The following is a 15,935-nucleotide window of genomic DNA, read 5'->3' on the forward strand; positions in this document are numbered from 1 at the left end:
TCAGACAGAACACTACATGTATAATAAAATGTTGGGGCCACTCTCTTGGTACCGGACACACATCACGTGTAAACCAGCCAGATAGAACATACATGTATAATAAAATGTTGAGGCCACTCCCTTGGAACGGGACACACATCACGTGAAAACCAGACAGATAGAACATACATGTATAATAAAATGTTGGGGCCACTCCCTTGGAACGGGACACACATCATGTTTAAACCAGCCAGACAGAACACTACATGTATACTAAAATGTTGAGGCCACTCCCTTGGTACGGGACACATATCACGTGTAAACCAGACAGATAGAACATACATGTTTAATAAAATGTTGGGGCCACTCCCTTGGAACGGGACACACATCACGTGTAAACCAGACAGATAGAACATACATGTATAATAAAATGTTGGGGCCACTCCCTTGGAACGGGACACACATCACGTGTAAACCATCCAGCAATAACCTACATGTATAATAAAATGGTTGGGCCACTCCCTAGGAACGGGACACACATCACGTGTAAACCATCCAGCAATAATCTACATGTATAATAACATGTTTGGGCCACTCCCTTGGAACGGGTCACACACCACCTGTAAACCAGCCAGATAGAACATACATATATTATAAAATGTTGGGGCCACCGCCTTGGAGCGGTCGACGAAACAGAAGTTTTGAGGGGTTTGACATTGTTTATGGAAATCCAAGCTGACAGTTGTTCAAACGTTTGACAATTATTGTAAACTTAATCAAAGTACTGTAAGTACTGCAGGGAACTGTTTGCATAGTTAAAATGTATTTATAACGTTTGTCGTGCTACCAGGAGAGGTAGATAGAAATATGTGGAATCGCAAAGGTCAAGATTGTCTAGATTGTTTAAATATGCATAATTGTGAAGAAGACGAGCCAGTGCTCAGGTGGCTAGAGGGGAAAACAGACAAATGTATATATGGTGACATGCAGGACGAGATGCTGCAAGTCGTAGCTCTGGAATTTCTTTAGGTAGCTGCAAACATCAGGCACGTCGGGAAACACGCCAATCCACATTTGATAGTTTTCATGTCAGCAAATTTTTAAGCAAAACTTGAACTGTTAATACGACATTTACATACTTCTTGGATTTGTATATATATAGAAAAGATATTTTGGTCGTGAATGGTTATTCTGACTAAATTAACTTTTTGCCAAACCATCAAAATTATATTAGTACAATTAATTTGCACTTGTAAACAGTTAACTCTCTGGGCTTGGGTTTGCATGCGCAGTTACTTTATTCCACCAGAGCTATAATGCATTGTGACGAATTTTATCACTGCCGTGTAAAACTGTTGACTGAGAAAACATGTTCGGGATATAAATATAATAATGACATTTATGATTGATAGATATCGCTATTTTGTTGTTTTTGATTAAATAAGCTTTTCCAGAGTCGTTAACCTTATCTTAAAACACAAAGCGGATCTTACAAGCCTGAATCTTATTTGATACTTAATTATACAATAGTAGTTTTGACCAGTTAAGAAAGCTGATCCTGACAAATAAAATTGCTTGGATTTTGACCAATCAACGCTCAGTTTAAATGACCAATGAAAGAATCGCGTTGATCGAGTTCTTCTTTGCGGGTTATATACAGCCGAGTTTTGGGGGATGAAGTTGACCAGTCAAGGGTCCTTTTTTGAACTGGCATAAGATTTGGGTCAGCTCCTCTCCCGTTTGGTCAGTCCCACTAGCCTCCGGGGCACTTCCCATGCAACTTGTATCTACAAAGGCAATTGTCAAGATAATAGATATGGGAATGAGTTCACGAGAGTTGACTGTCGTGCTGCACTATCCTATTCTCGGCATACAGTTCGTGTAGCGTTGGCTAGGGTTCCCAAGAAAGACGACCTAGTGGGCCTTGGGACTCGTCTGGAGCTGCCCCCATGCGACCAGTGCCATATCTTGGGGCTGGAGCGCCTTGAGGCCCCACCACCACCGGGATTAACCCGAGGAAGAGGCGGTGGTACTTTCCTTGTACCTGCGAAGGTTAAATAAAACTTATACGGTAGCAACCCTGGGAATCATAAAAACTATTATCAGCTTGATAATTGCTAAATGTGTATTATTTCCTTTTTTAAAAACAATATTCAAAAGAAATTTACCGTCAAATACCTATTTTATTTAAGTTTAAATTACCCCCCCCCCCCATTTCATATTTTTTATACAAACGACATCTCCCTAGACAAGAAAAATCCTTTATTTCATTTATTTTCAACATGTTGGTAATAATTTTATATCAGAGTAACAAAATATATGCTTGCTTTCAGAATTAACTTTACATTATTGATCAAATCATCAACAAATATAATCAGACTGTAGTGAAACAGCCTTATGGTATTAACACACTGTTAACACATACGAATTGGAACCTTGACGTTTAATAGTAAAATCAACAAGTTTTAGTAATACTCATGACCTGTTCTTTATAAAAAAAATTAAACTTTTAAAAAAAAATCAGAATGTTTTACCGTCTCGTTTAAATTAAGGGTTTGAAATTCTCAACCTATTTCAGCCGGGACTGTAAGTAAGAAAATCTTCAAAGAAGGTAATGTTATGTGTTAAACTGAAATTAACTACTTCTTAATGAAATTAATGTAAAATCTTCTGCAAAAATGAAAGTTTATGACAAAATAAAAGAGAAAAATGAAATATGCTTCTGGATCGATTCGAAACGCTACCATGAAACCCATGAAACCCTCAAAAGATGTGTAGTCTTGTGCTTAACAACATAATGGCTAAAGCATTAAAAGTGAAGAGTTTTCTTGTGGGTGTGCTAGCTTAACTACTGGGCTAGGAAACTGTCCCGGAAAATATGCAACCCGGTAAGTGAAGTATTGGGGCCAGGCTACTTCATCAAAACTAAATACACAGTGCTACAGCAAGAAGTTGGAAAGGACAGGGTGCTAGGTCAGATATTGGCACTTTAGATGCACATTGAACGAGCCCAGAAATGGGCACTTGCAATGGCCAATGTTCAATTCTTATTGTGTATGTGTTGTAACTACTTTCAATACTACAATATTGTTATGGATACCTTAACTGTTTTTTTTTTTACTTTAGTATCAAAATTATGTATATTTATTATTATTTTGATACTTAATGGTAAGCTCAGAGCTGTGCCCTTTGGTCCATACACACATAAAGCATTTTTGAGGGGGCCAGGACCAGAGATGTAACTTTACCAGACCTGACGCCTTCTATGGTTCCTCTCAAAATCCTTCAGTATACATTTCTATCGCTAAAGAATCTAACAAAATCAGACTTTCCGCACCTCGTCAAAGATAAAACTATTTCTCAAATTGATCAAACTTAAGCTGAGCATCTTAAAATACACACTGACGGGTCTAAAAACCGGTTATCTGACATAGTTGCATGTGCCGTTTCTATTCCATCCACAATTCCATCTAAAACGCTAAAAGACTCAGCAATCACATCGCTATCTTTTCGGTATAACTCCTGGCTATTTAAGATGCATTGAACTGGGTTATCAGTAACAAGTCCATACATACTGCCTCTCAGACTCGTTATCTTCATTGCAGTCTATAGAAAAAGAGACAGAAGCTCCAGACCCGATTTAATTAAAGATATTTTATAACTGAATAATAAGTGTCTGACGAACAACTAAACGGTTACCGTGGTATGGGTCCCACGTCGGCTGGTAGGGGAATGAAGTGGTTGATGGGTTGGCCTAGGATTGTTACAGGGATGTGGAGGTGAATTGTCCGCTCTATATTGCACACACATAGGTATGTTCTCTAGTCTTTTACAGGTCCTAAATGTATGTTGCACTCACAGAGGTCTTTGCATTAGCCTGTCGACACGTCCCAAACGAATGGCGGCCTAAAAAATACAAAAATACTTTTGATAGGGTCTCGGTGAATCTTCAGCCACCTATCAGTGCTCTGCTTCCATAAGAATAGACAAATAGACAAATGTTTAACGAGAGTAAGATTGGGTGAAATACCTCTTCTGGGGTGGCCCTTAGGACATCTGCTTTAGGTTTCAACATTATTAATATTCTGAAGCCCAGCAGGACCGTCCGGAGGTCTGTCTTCAAATCACTTGCTAAACTCCTGGTTGACTGCCATATAACCGTCAAGATTTAGATAAATAATAAAATACTTATTGGAATTGAAACCACGGATTATAAGAGCATTAACTGAAATAATTTACTCTTGATCAAAATTTATTCATATATTTTAATTAACTTATTATAAAGAGGATGCTCTCGGGGGAAGGGGTGATAATGTCTGATCATGTCTGCCCTCCTTGGATGTATCTTCCTTTAAGTATTCACTAGTTTTGGAGTTTCACTAGTTTTCTTTCAAACTTCAGGATTGCCTGAACAATTTGGTCGATTTTCTGGAAGCTGACGGTACATATTTTATTATCGGCCCCACTGTTATGGTAAACATATTTTAACATGTTTTTGTATAAAATACATCTTTTTATTTTTGAAGTATATCATTATAACCATTCTTTAACCGGCAATTTTATCTTTACAAGGCCGGGTTTGAGGTTCCGTTCAGTACACAAAATGTCATAGAAAAACAATTAAAAACCCATTCGAAAGATAATAAATGATTTACAGGGTAGTAAATTACATTTAGGCTCAAAAGTTGACATAAGTAATTTGTATGAAATTATTCATGCTTTACATAGTTAAGAATTGTAAAAAATAAGACTAAAATCAAAACTGGAGTGACTCATGCTATTTATTTAATCATAACTATGTTAAACCATTCTTTAAGATTTGGTGTACTATAAAATACAATCACCGTGGGAACATTCCATTGGTCACGTGACTTTCATTGACTGAATTTAAATCCTATAAGGTTTTGTTTACTATAAAATACAATCACCGTGGGAACATTCCATTAGTCACGTGACTTTCATTGATTTAATTTGAATCCTGTTCTGTTGCGGTTTAAATACCAATCAATCAATATATAAGATGTGTGTACATACTCGTGTAATACTTAATAATCCAGGATGTAACAAAACCGTAAAGGATATGAGATGAATCCGTTACTAAAGTAATATTGACGGTTCCTGTTTCAGTGCATAATTCACATATTAATAGGAGTCCTACATAATGGGGAGAGTATTTATGGTGAGGCAAGTAATGTGCAATTAACAAACTTGTTCTTTTCTCCAATCCGGAGCGAGGAATATTAAATAGTACTGAACGAAACCAACCCCGTAGAATAGCGCACGTACGTACCATTTTCTGTCTTTATTCCTATTTTCACTTTTATTTATTAAAGAAATTTTAAATTGGCTTCATGCGTTATATTTCTCAGTAGATTAAATAATTCACCAGCCGGTTTAATTCATTTATTAATCGTTACTCCCTCTAGCAGATCCATGGGTGTGTGTGTGTGGGGGGGTAGGCGCATTCGAATACATCAGTAAGAACGATTCAATTCGTTGTACACAACGATATATACTTCATGTAACCAAGTAAATTTCGAATTGGAAAAATTCGCTAAATATGCAAAAGATGTCTGTGTTCTAAGCGATGTGATACATCAATAAGTTTGATTCAATGATTTTACACAACGATGTTAATTTTATGTAAGTTTTTGACATGTATCTACATGTATTGTTTAGCAATTGTCTCATCTTGTGGTTAACCCGTTTTAATTGCTGATATTTTGTAATTTTCACAGTAATGAATAATATCAACCGTTTATCATAAAACCATTTAATATATCAAATCATAGAAAAAAGTAACAAAAATGTCAGTTGACACTTTGATATCAACCTACGCTGTGAAAGGAATATTAGTAGTAAAACAACGCTACAGGTTCACTATATACTCGTATTATGTAGTTTATTATGATTAAAAGCCGAAATATGTGTATATAGGTGTAAGGCTCCTGAAATTCTATAGTTAAAGTTTTACTACATTGCCCATAAGCACTGCATTCCCCCACAATGACTTTAAATGCCTGGTGACCCCGTGATATTCATTTTTTTTTCGGGGCGTTTCCCGAGTAGTGTTTAGCCCAGACCTTTTGACACTTCATGAAGTTTTTTTTAGAAAGGGACCTTAATTTTGAGTTAGAATTGTTAATGTTATTAACATTAGTGTTTACATACCTGAAAATTAATTTATAAATATTTACATAATATGTTAGAATTGATATAGTTCTACACTTACCCCATTCCATTGAGAGCATCTTGACATTCGGAGGGTAAAACTATCATGAACTGACCCTTGATTTGCATTTGTCAAAAGTACAATTAAGAGAGACTTTACCCCATCCGGTAAATACAAACTTATAGTAGTGACTTCATTCAACATCAACATGCTTTAAGATTTTCAACGTTAAATTATAGCTTCCTTCGTCATGTTGGTGTTAAAATGATTTTTTTTCCTCACCGCTGGTGCGACATTATATCCGTATTTCTTGTATTTATTGATCGTAAGTTTTCTGTACTGACATGATGTCACCCGGCATGGTGTTATTCTGAGCATCTTCTGCTGTTTTAAGGTCAAGAGCATATAACGTGACTCATCCTTTTGAATTGTTTATGTTTACATTTCAAACCTAGGGGCTATATTCAGAGCCTTTCTTTGTTTCAGATGCATACTTTTCAAGACGGATGCCATTAATTTCCTAAAACGATTTTTTTGTGGCCTGCCATTTAGTTTGATTGTCACCGCCAACGTTTTGGGCAGTAGCGTTCCGCCCACCTTCGATTGTTGTGCGAGTATAAAAGCGCCACGAATTTCTTCAGTAAGACGGTTTGTCTGAGTCAAGCATTTGTTTAGAACAGAACAACGTTACGTTCGGTAAAGTAATAAAGCTGAGTTTTAACTGAAATAATAACGATAGTAACATTATAGAACGTTTTGATCTATTAATTTCTCAGTGAGCATACAACTCATGTGGCCTTGTATAATTTAAACGTTCAATCCAAGTTTTACAAAGGTTCAATATTGATGAATTCGATAAAGGCTTATAGCACTTATAGAACTTACATGTATTCAAGAAATCAAGGACAAACAACTTTATTGAGCAATTAGGGTTACTTTCGTGTATTATCTCGCTTAGATTGTCATACCAGAATACTATTACAATTGCGTTATACTGCATGGTTTAAAGACGTTATGTTTAGTGACTCTTTATCAATATTATCATATAAATACATATTATTACTGTATGAACATTTGAACTCAATTCGAGGGTTGATTCACCTAATATAATAGAACAATTAAAACTTACAAACTATTTTCAGTACATGGACGGAATTGGTACGGACTATAGAATTGTCTGCCTCATCTCAGAGTTGAGTCGGTCTTCTGAGAGCCAAACAGAGTTGTCAGCAGGGCTCACAAGAAGTTGTAACTGAATACTGCTTTAAAACTGGCATACACTAACATTTGTGTCAAGTAAATTTCAATAGCGTGAAACTAAGGTAAGCCCCATACAGTATTATGCAGACCAAAGGGGAAATATGTCGGTTGAACGTCATTGAAAAATACAAACTTGAATAACCTTGACGAAAAGATAGATTAAGTTCCGTATTGTACATATCGTTACTATCAATTAAACCTGCACTATCTAAGGTTGATAGTTTTAACAATTGTGTTTAAGTTATTGGCATTGACAGTTGATGTCTCCTAAATACAATACCCGGTCTTTGGGCGTCACATCGCCTTATTTTGATCATACCAGCCTACCAAAGCAGCTAAATGTGATTGTTTTACTCAAATACAGGGTCCAAGGACGTTGGGGTCAGTTTTAGTCACGCTGACTCCAAGATGGAAGTTATTGGGCGGTGCTAGGTGATGGCGTGCTCGTTTTACGCAAATAGGGGGTCCCCATACTTTTTGGGTCAATTTTGGTCAAGCTGCCTCAAAGATGGATGCTATTTGGTGGTTCTAGGTGATAGCCATGGATGTCCCCTACATGCCAGTGCCCGGTCTTAAGGCGTCACATTGCCTCCTTCTGGTCGTTCAGGCCTTGTAAATTAAGTCAATGCGCTGGTTTAAATACATGGTCCCAATAGTTTGGGTCAAATTGGTCAAGCTGACCCCAAGATGGAAGTTATTGGACGGTGCTAGGTGTACGCCCTGAATGTCCCCTATATACCAGTACCATGTCTTAAAATATACACTAGCGGGTCTAAAAACCCATAATTTGGCATAGTTTCATGCGCCTTTCTGTTCTATCCAAAACAATTAAAAACACTAATAGACTCGGCAATCACCACTCTATCTTTTCGGCAGAACTTTTGGCTATCAAAGATACACTGGACGACTCGGTAATCAGTAACAAGTCAATGCATACTGCTTTCCTGTAACTAGGTCTCAAATCACGTCGTCTTGAATATATATGTAAAAACTACATGCTCAGTAGCAAAAAGTTTAAACACAAACCCGGTTTAGTGGCAATGGGCAACGCCAAAGACATAGAACACAAATTGAAGACGAATGAGCAGGTTGATGTTAGGGTCAAGAATTGTCTCTGGAATGTGGAAGTGAATGGTTCGGTCCCTCTTGCACTCACAAGGGTCTTTTCACTAGCCTGTCGACACGTCCTAAGCGTGTGCTGCACCCACAAGGGTCTTTTCCCTAGCCTGTCGACACGTCCTAAGCGTGTTTTGCACTCACAGATGTCTTTTCCCTAGCCTGTCGACACGTCTTAAGCGTGTGTAGCACTCACACGGTTTTTTCACTAGTCTGTCGACACGTCCTAAACGTGTGTTGCACTCACAATGGTCTTTTTCACTAGCCTGTCGACACGTCCTAAACGTTTCTTGCACTCACAAGGGTCTTTTCCCTAGCCTGTTGACACGTTCTAAGCGTGTGTTGCACTCACAAAAGTCTTTTCCCTGGCCTGTCGACACGTCCTAAACGTGTGTTGCACTCACAAGGGTCTTTTCCCTAGCCTGTCGACACGTCCTAAACGTGTGTTGCACTCACAAGGGTCTTTTCCCTAGCCTGTCGACACGTCCTAAACGTGTGTTTCACTCACAAGGGTCTTTTCCCTAGCCTGTCGACACGTCCTAAACGTGTGTTGCACTCACAAGGGTCTTTTCCCTAGCCTGTCGACACGTCCTAAACGTGTGTTGCACTCACAAGGGTCTTTTCCCTAGCCTGTCGACACGTCCTAAATGTGTGTTGCACTCACAAGGGTCTTTTCCCTAGCCTGTCGACACGTCCTAAACGTGTGTTGCACTCACAAGGGTCTTTTTCCTAGCCTGTCGACACGTTCTAAGCGTGTGTTGCACTCACAGATGTCTTTTTCCTAGCCTGTCGACACGTTCTAAGCGTGTGTTGTACTCACAAGGGCCTTTTCCCAGCTTGTCGATACGTTCTAAACGTGTGTTGCACTCACAAGGGTCTTTTCCCTAGCCTGTCGATACGTTCTAAGCGTGTGTTGCACTCACAATGGTCTTTTTCCTAGCCTGTCGACACGTTCTAAGCTTGTTTTGCACTCACAAGGGTCTTTTCCCTAGCCTGTCGACAGGTCCTAAGCGTGTGTTACACTCACAAGTGTCTTTTCCCTAGCTTCTCGACACGTCCTAAGCGTGTGTTGCACTCACAGGGGTCTTTTCCCTAGCCTGTCGACACGTCCTAAGCGTGTGTTGCACTCACAAAAGTCTTTTCCCTAGCCTGTCGATACGTCCTTAACGAATGGCGGTCTAAAACATACAAGAATACATTTGATAGGGCCTCTGTGGATCGCCAGCCTCCTATCAGATACTCTTATTCCTTAAGAATATAAAAAGTATAACGAGGTTAAGATTGGGCACATCACTTCTTCCGGGGAGTGCTCGGAAATATAATTAAAAAAAATGATTCCATTAGTGCTCGGTGTGGAGATTGTGACACTAACAGAACACACAGGGCAGAACTAAGATGGGTCCTAAGGACATCTGGTTTTGTTTCAACATTACTTATATTCTGAACCTCAGCAGGACCGCCCGGAGGTCTGTCTTCAAGTCACTTGCTAAACTCCTTAATGACTGCCAGATAATCGACAAGATTTAAATAAATTAGAGCATTAACTAAAATAATTTATATTGTCACTCTTGATCAAAATGTACCCATACATTATAAGAAATTATACAGAGGATGTTCTTAGAGGGTGCATGGGGGTGATAATGTCTGATCATGTCTGCCCGCCTTGGATGTATATTTCTTTTAGTATGCAGTATGCACTAGTTTTGGGTTTTCACTAATTTAATCCAAATTAGATCAGGATCACCTAAACAATATGGTCGATTTTCTTGAAGCTGACAGTACATTATTTTATTATCGTCCCCACTATTAAGGTTGAAATGTTTTAACATATTTCAAGTTATATACAACACATATTTTTATTTTGAAGTATATCATTGTTGCCATTTTTACCAGCAGCGTTATCCTACACAGGCCAAGTGTCGGGTCGGTTCCGTTCAGTACACCAAATTTCATAGCAAAATGATAAAAAAATAACTATAGAAAGATTATAAATTATTAACAGGGTAGTTAAGTACATTTAGGCTCAAAAGTTGACTATAATTAATAAGTATATATTCAATAAAACTTTACATAGTTAAGATTTGTTAAAATTAATAACTAAAACAAAACTGGACTGATATATGCTATTGATTAAATCATAACTATATTAAATCATCCTTTAAGGTTTTGTTTACTATAAAATACAATCACCGTGGGAACATTCCTTTGGTCACGTGACTTTCATTGGCTGAATTTGAATAATGTTCCATAGCGGTTTAAATACCCATCAATCAATATATAACATATTTATGTGTAAATACCCATATAATACTTAACAATCCAAGCTGTAATAATACCGTAACGGAGAAGTGATAAATCCGTTACTTATGTAATATTTACGGTTTCTGTTTCAGTGCGTAACTGACACATTAATAGGAGTCCTACATAATGGGGAGAGTATTTATGGGAAAGCAATTAATGTCAAATTAAAAAACTCGTTCTTCTTTCAAATCCGGAGCGAGGAATACTAAAGACTTCTGAACAAAGCCAGCCCGTATAAAAGCAGACCCACGTACACTTTTCTGTCTTTATTGCTATTTTCACTTTTATTTATTTCATTTATTTCATTTTGAGATTGGCTCCGGGCGTTATATTATTGAGTAGTTTAAGTAATTCACCAGCCGGTTCAAATAATCGTTCCTCCCTCATGCTAGCGGATCCAAGGGGGGAGGCATCCGGATACATCAATAAGAACGATTCAATACGTTGTACACTACGATGTCAATTTTACGTAACCAAGTAAAGTTCGATTTAAAAAGTGCGCAAAATCTGCAAAAGATGCATGTGTTCTAAGTTTATTAAGTCAAAAAAACGCTGCAGTTTCACTTTATATTATGTCGTTAGTTATGATAAAAAGCCGAAATATGTGTATATTAGTGTAAGGCTCCTGAAATTCTATATTTTAAGTTTTACTACATTGCCCATAGCACTACATTCACCAACAAGCCCCCTTGATTTAACGATTTCAAATGCCTGGTGACCCCATGCTTTTCATTTTTTAAAATAATTTTCCCTACGTTTGGTGTGCGAGTATAAAAGCGTCGCGAGTTTCTTTGGAAGTCAGTCTGAGTCAAGCATTTGTTTGGAGCAGAACAGTTGAGTTTTAACTGAAATAATAACGATAGTAACATTAGCAGAGTATAGCTTGAAATAATAGTTACAAAGTAAGCATATAGTTTATGTGAACTTGTATAAATTAAACGCTCGTATTTTTACAAACGTTCAATTTTAATAAATTTGATAAAAGCCTATAGCATTTACAGAACATACATGTATTGAAGAAATCAAAATTAGACAACTATATTTGGCAAGTTGGGTGACGTGTGTGTGTTATCTCGCTTAGATCGCCATACCAGAACAATATTTAAATCGCGTTATACTGCAGGATTTATGGTTAATATAACAAATGTATTATATAATATATACTTTAATACGGTATTTACGGAATGTGCACATCAGCGAAAGGCGTTGTGACCCATAATAAATATTATGATATAAATACAAATTAGTACTGTATGAAGATTTGAACTCAGTTCGTGTGTTGTTTTACCTAATTTCATAAAACAATTAAAACTAACAAACCGTTTTCAATACATGAGTGGAACTGGTACGAACAATAGAACTGTCAGCTAAATAATAGAGTTGAGTCGGTTACTTCAAAGCTTAACTGAAATTGATATCAAGGTTCACAAGAAGTTGAAACCAGGTCTTTAGGCGTCCCGTCGCCTCCTTCTGGTCTTACAAGACTTCCAAAGTCCTTCAGTGTGCTTGGTTACCCAAATGCGGGGTCCCAAGACGTTTGGGGTTCAATTTTGGTCAGTATTGGCCGATGCTAGGTGATTGCCCTGGAAATCCCCTTCCAGAACCAATATTGTGTTATGTGCCTTTTATTTTACAAGTGGTGAAGAACAATAGTTCCCAATAAGCTAGGTTATCAGTGAAAAACTTGTGAGGAGGTGCAAATGACGGAGGTGGTGGGGGATCCAGGGGTGGGGGCAGGGGCGTCAGTGGAGGCGGAGGTGGCGGTGGTGGATCCAGAGGTGGGGGCAGGTGCGGCACTGGAGGCGGAGGTGGCGGTGACGGATCCAGAGGTAGGGGGCAGGAGCGGCAATGGAGGCGGAGGTGGCGATGATGAATCGAGAGGTTGGGGACAAGTGCGGCAACGGATGCGGAGGTGGCGATTATGGTTCCAGAGGTGAGGGCAGGGGCGGCAATGGAAGCAAGTGGCATCTGTGGATCTAGAGGTGAGCGAGAGGACGGCAATGGAGGCGAAGGTGGCGATGGTGGATCCACAGGTGGGGTCAAGAGCGGCAATGGAGGCGGAGGTGGCGGCTGTGGATCCAGAGGTGGGGGCAGGGGGGGGGCAATGGAGGCGGAGGTGGTGTGGTGGATCCAGATGTAAGGGTAGGGGCGACAGTTCAGGCGGAGGTGGCGGTGGTGGATCCAGAGGTGGGGGCAGGTGCGGCAATGAAGGCGGAGGTGACGGCTGTGGATCCATAGATGAGGGCAGGCGCGGTATTGGAGGTTTAATTGGCGGCTGTGGATCCAGAGGTGTGGGCAGGTGCGGCAATGGAGGTGGAGGTGTCGGTGGTTGATCCAGAGGTGAGGGCAGGGGCGGATTTGGAGGCGGAGGTGGCGGTAGTGGATCCAGAGGTGAGGTCAAGAGCGGCAATGGAGGCGGAGGTGGCGGCTGTGGATCTAGAGGTGGGGACAGGGGCGGCAATGGAGGCGGGGTGGTGGTGGTGGTGGTGGTGGATACAGACGTTAGGGCAGGAGTGACAGAGGAGGCGGAAGTGGCTGTGGTGGATCCAGAGGTGGTGGCAGGTGCGGCAATGGAGGCGGATGTGACGGCTGTGGATCCAGTGAGGGCAGGTGCGGCAATGGAGGTTGAGGTGGCGGCTGTGGATCCGGAGGTGGGGGCAGGTGCGGCAATGGTGGTGGAGGTGTCGGTGGTGGATCTTGAGGTGAGGGCATAGGCGGAAATGGAGGCGGTGGTGGCGGTGGTGGATCTAGAGGTGTTGGCAGGTGTTGAAATGGAGGCGGAGGTGGCGGCGGTGGATCCAGAGGCGATGGCAGGGCGGCAATGGAGACGGAGGTGGCGACTGTGGATCCAGAGGTGGGGGCAGATGCGGCAATGGTGGTGGAGGTAGTGGATCCAGAGTTGAGGACAGGGGCGGAAATGGAGGCGGAGGTGGCGGTGGTGGATCTAGAGGTGGGGGCAGGTGTTGAAATGGAGGCGAAGGTGGCGGTTACGGATCCAGAGGTGGTGGCAGGTGCGGAAATGGAGTCGGAGGTGGTGGTGATGGATCCAGAGGTGGGGGCAGGGGCGGTAATGGAGACGGAGGTGGTGGTGATGGAACCAGAGGTGGGTGCAGGTGCGGCAATGGAGGCGGAGGTGGCGATGTTGGATCCAGAGGTGGGGGCAGGTGTTGAAATGGAGGTGGAGGTGACGGCTGTGGATCGAGAGGTGAGGGCAGGGCGGTATGGAGGCGGAGGTGGCGGCGAAAATGATGATAAGTGTTTGTTAAGTTCTTTGACCTTTGAAATCCCCTGTTCAGAAAATCCATCTTGTGTGAAGTATGACATGTTACCGAATACGTCCCAGGTTGTGACAGGTCTTTGTATTTTTTTTTCAGTTTGTTTTGTCCTTTTTTCGTTGGATGTCTCAATGTCTTTTTGTGACCGAATTTTTAAAGCTTGAAGGATTGGTTGATGTATGAGAAAAAATGAGATTTCAGGCGTTTTTATACCTTCTCGTTTCAGTTCGCTTTTCGCCTAGTTTACAGTTTGCTGTGCCGGAAAAGTCACTTTCGCCATAACATGCTCTCCGTTGGAACTCTTATGAGATAAAGCATATCCGTGTGTTTTATTTGTTACAAATAGTTTATCCATTTTTGTGGGTTTGGTCCATACAACTTATATTAATTCATAATTTGGATAAAATGAGAAGCGTTTGAAGTGAAACGTAAGTAACACTTGTGAACTTATCAAATGCAAAATTGTCATTTACAGTTTTTATATCAAATTTAATCTCTCGAAACTCTGATCTATTTAACGGTAAATAAAATGGAGTGTCAAACACATATTAATTCCATTTTTTCTTCGTTTTTCTCTATTCTTCTCAACAACATGTGTTCAATTAAATTAGGAATACTTTCTTCGAATATATTTAAATAAATAAATACGGTGTTGGTTAAACCCTCTTTCTTACCATAAAATCTGTTTGTAACCTGATTGCCTTTAAAGCTACTTTCCAATAACCATCAAAATTAAATGGAAAATTCAACTGTACTTTAAAGCTAAAAGGTTTATTTATTATCAACAAAAATATTATTTATTTCATTGTCTCTCACAAACCCTTCCCTTCCAATCGAACATAATACTCTAGTTTCCCCTTGAATGTGATCTTGTTTAAATCTTTATCAACAAACCAAAGCCTGTCTTCATGTTGATCAACAGGAATGATTTCATTCTGATTCACATAACCTGATATTGGTTCTTTATTCAAGTCAATAATTTTATACAATGGAAACCCTTGTTTAAATACTCTTTCCTAAACTTTGAAAACTGCTGTAGTATATATATTGCTGCTGGTAAGCCCGTTTAAAAATATGTTTAGTGTAACTTAATCTGACCAAATCACCGATTTTATATATAAAACGAGAAGACGATTTTGGATATATTATAGGTTTAAGAAACATATCACTCCAAAGTTGTGTTTTATTTTTCTTTATAACTTTAATAGGTGCTAATCCATTCAAAATCCGATGAGGAGAACTATTGTAACTATTCGCAATATCTTAAAGGGGATCTATATCTCTATTAATTTGTTGATAACTTAACATTCCTAATACCATCACGTAAATTAGCAAGTGAATTCCCCGCATTTTTAAAAACGTTTTTAAAATCATAATTGATAAATACAGAACCTTTGTCCGATCTAAACTATGTGTTCTATTGGACACTAAGAATATCTTTAATTGCTGACAATACAGTGTTAGGTATTTTATTAACTAAGGGTCGAACAGATAGAAAACGTGAACATATGTCAAAACTATCATAATCTACGAAAACAATTCTTTAAACCATACTTTTGCCATTGGCCAACAAAACAAAATTTATTACCCTTTTGTCCTCAGACAGCGGAAAAACTATGCACTGTGTTAGTAAATATTTATATCATGCAATTTTGTTACGATCGAGAACCTAATTATATTGAGAGTTGATATGATATATAGTATATTTCTCTATTAACTATGTCTTTGCTCTTCACGATGATTTGTTTCATATGATCTATTTCATATGTTTTGCATTTTGGCTATGGATGATATGTCATTTAATGCTGCATAAATGTTACGTTATGTATGTT

The 15,935-nt window shown here is 39.4% G+C and overlaps 1 protein-coding gene across 1 annotated transcript; it reads left to right on the top strand.

Annotated features, from left to right (window-relative positions):
* Positions 1–12,779: 12,779 nt before the first annotated feature.
* LOC128204395 (rRNA 2'-O-methyltransferase fibrillarin-like) lies at positions 12,780–13,542 on the top strand. Its single transcript, XM_052905812.1, has 2 exons — positions 12,780–12,964; positions 13,167–13,542. Exons 1-2 carry the CDS (start codon positions 12,780–12,782, stop codon positions 13,540–13,542), a joined length of 561 nt encoding a protein of 186 aa, XP_052761772.1.
* The last annotated feature ends 2,393 nt before the right edge of the window (positions 13,543–15,935 follow it).

This window comes from Mya arenaria, chromosome 10, assembly GCF_026914265.1.
Source record: "Mya arenaria isolate MELC-2E11 chromosome 10, ASM2691426v1".
In the NCBI taxonomy this organism is placed as follows: Eukaryota; Metazoa; Mollusca; class Bivalvia; order Myida; family Myidae; genus Mya; species Mya arenaria.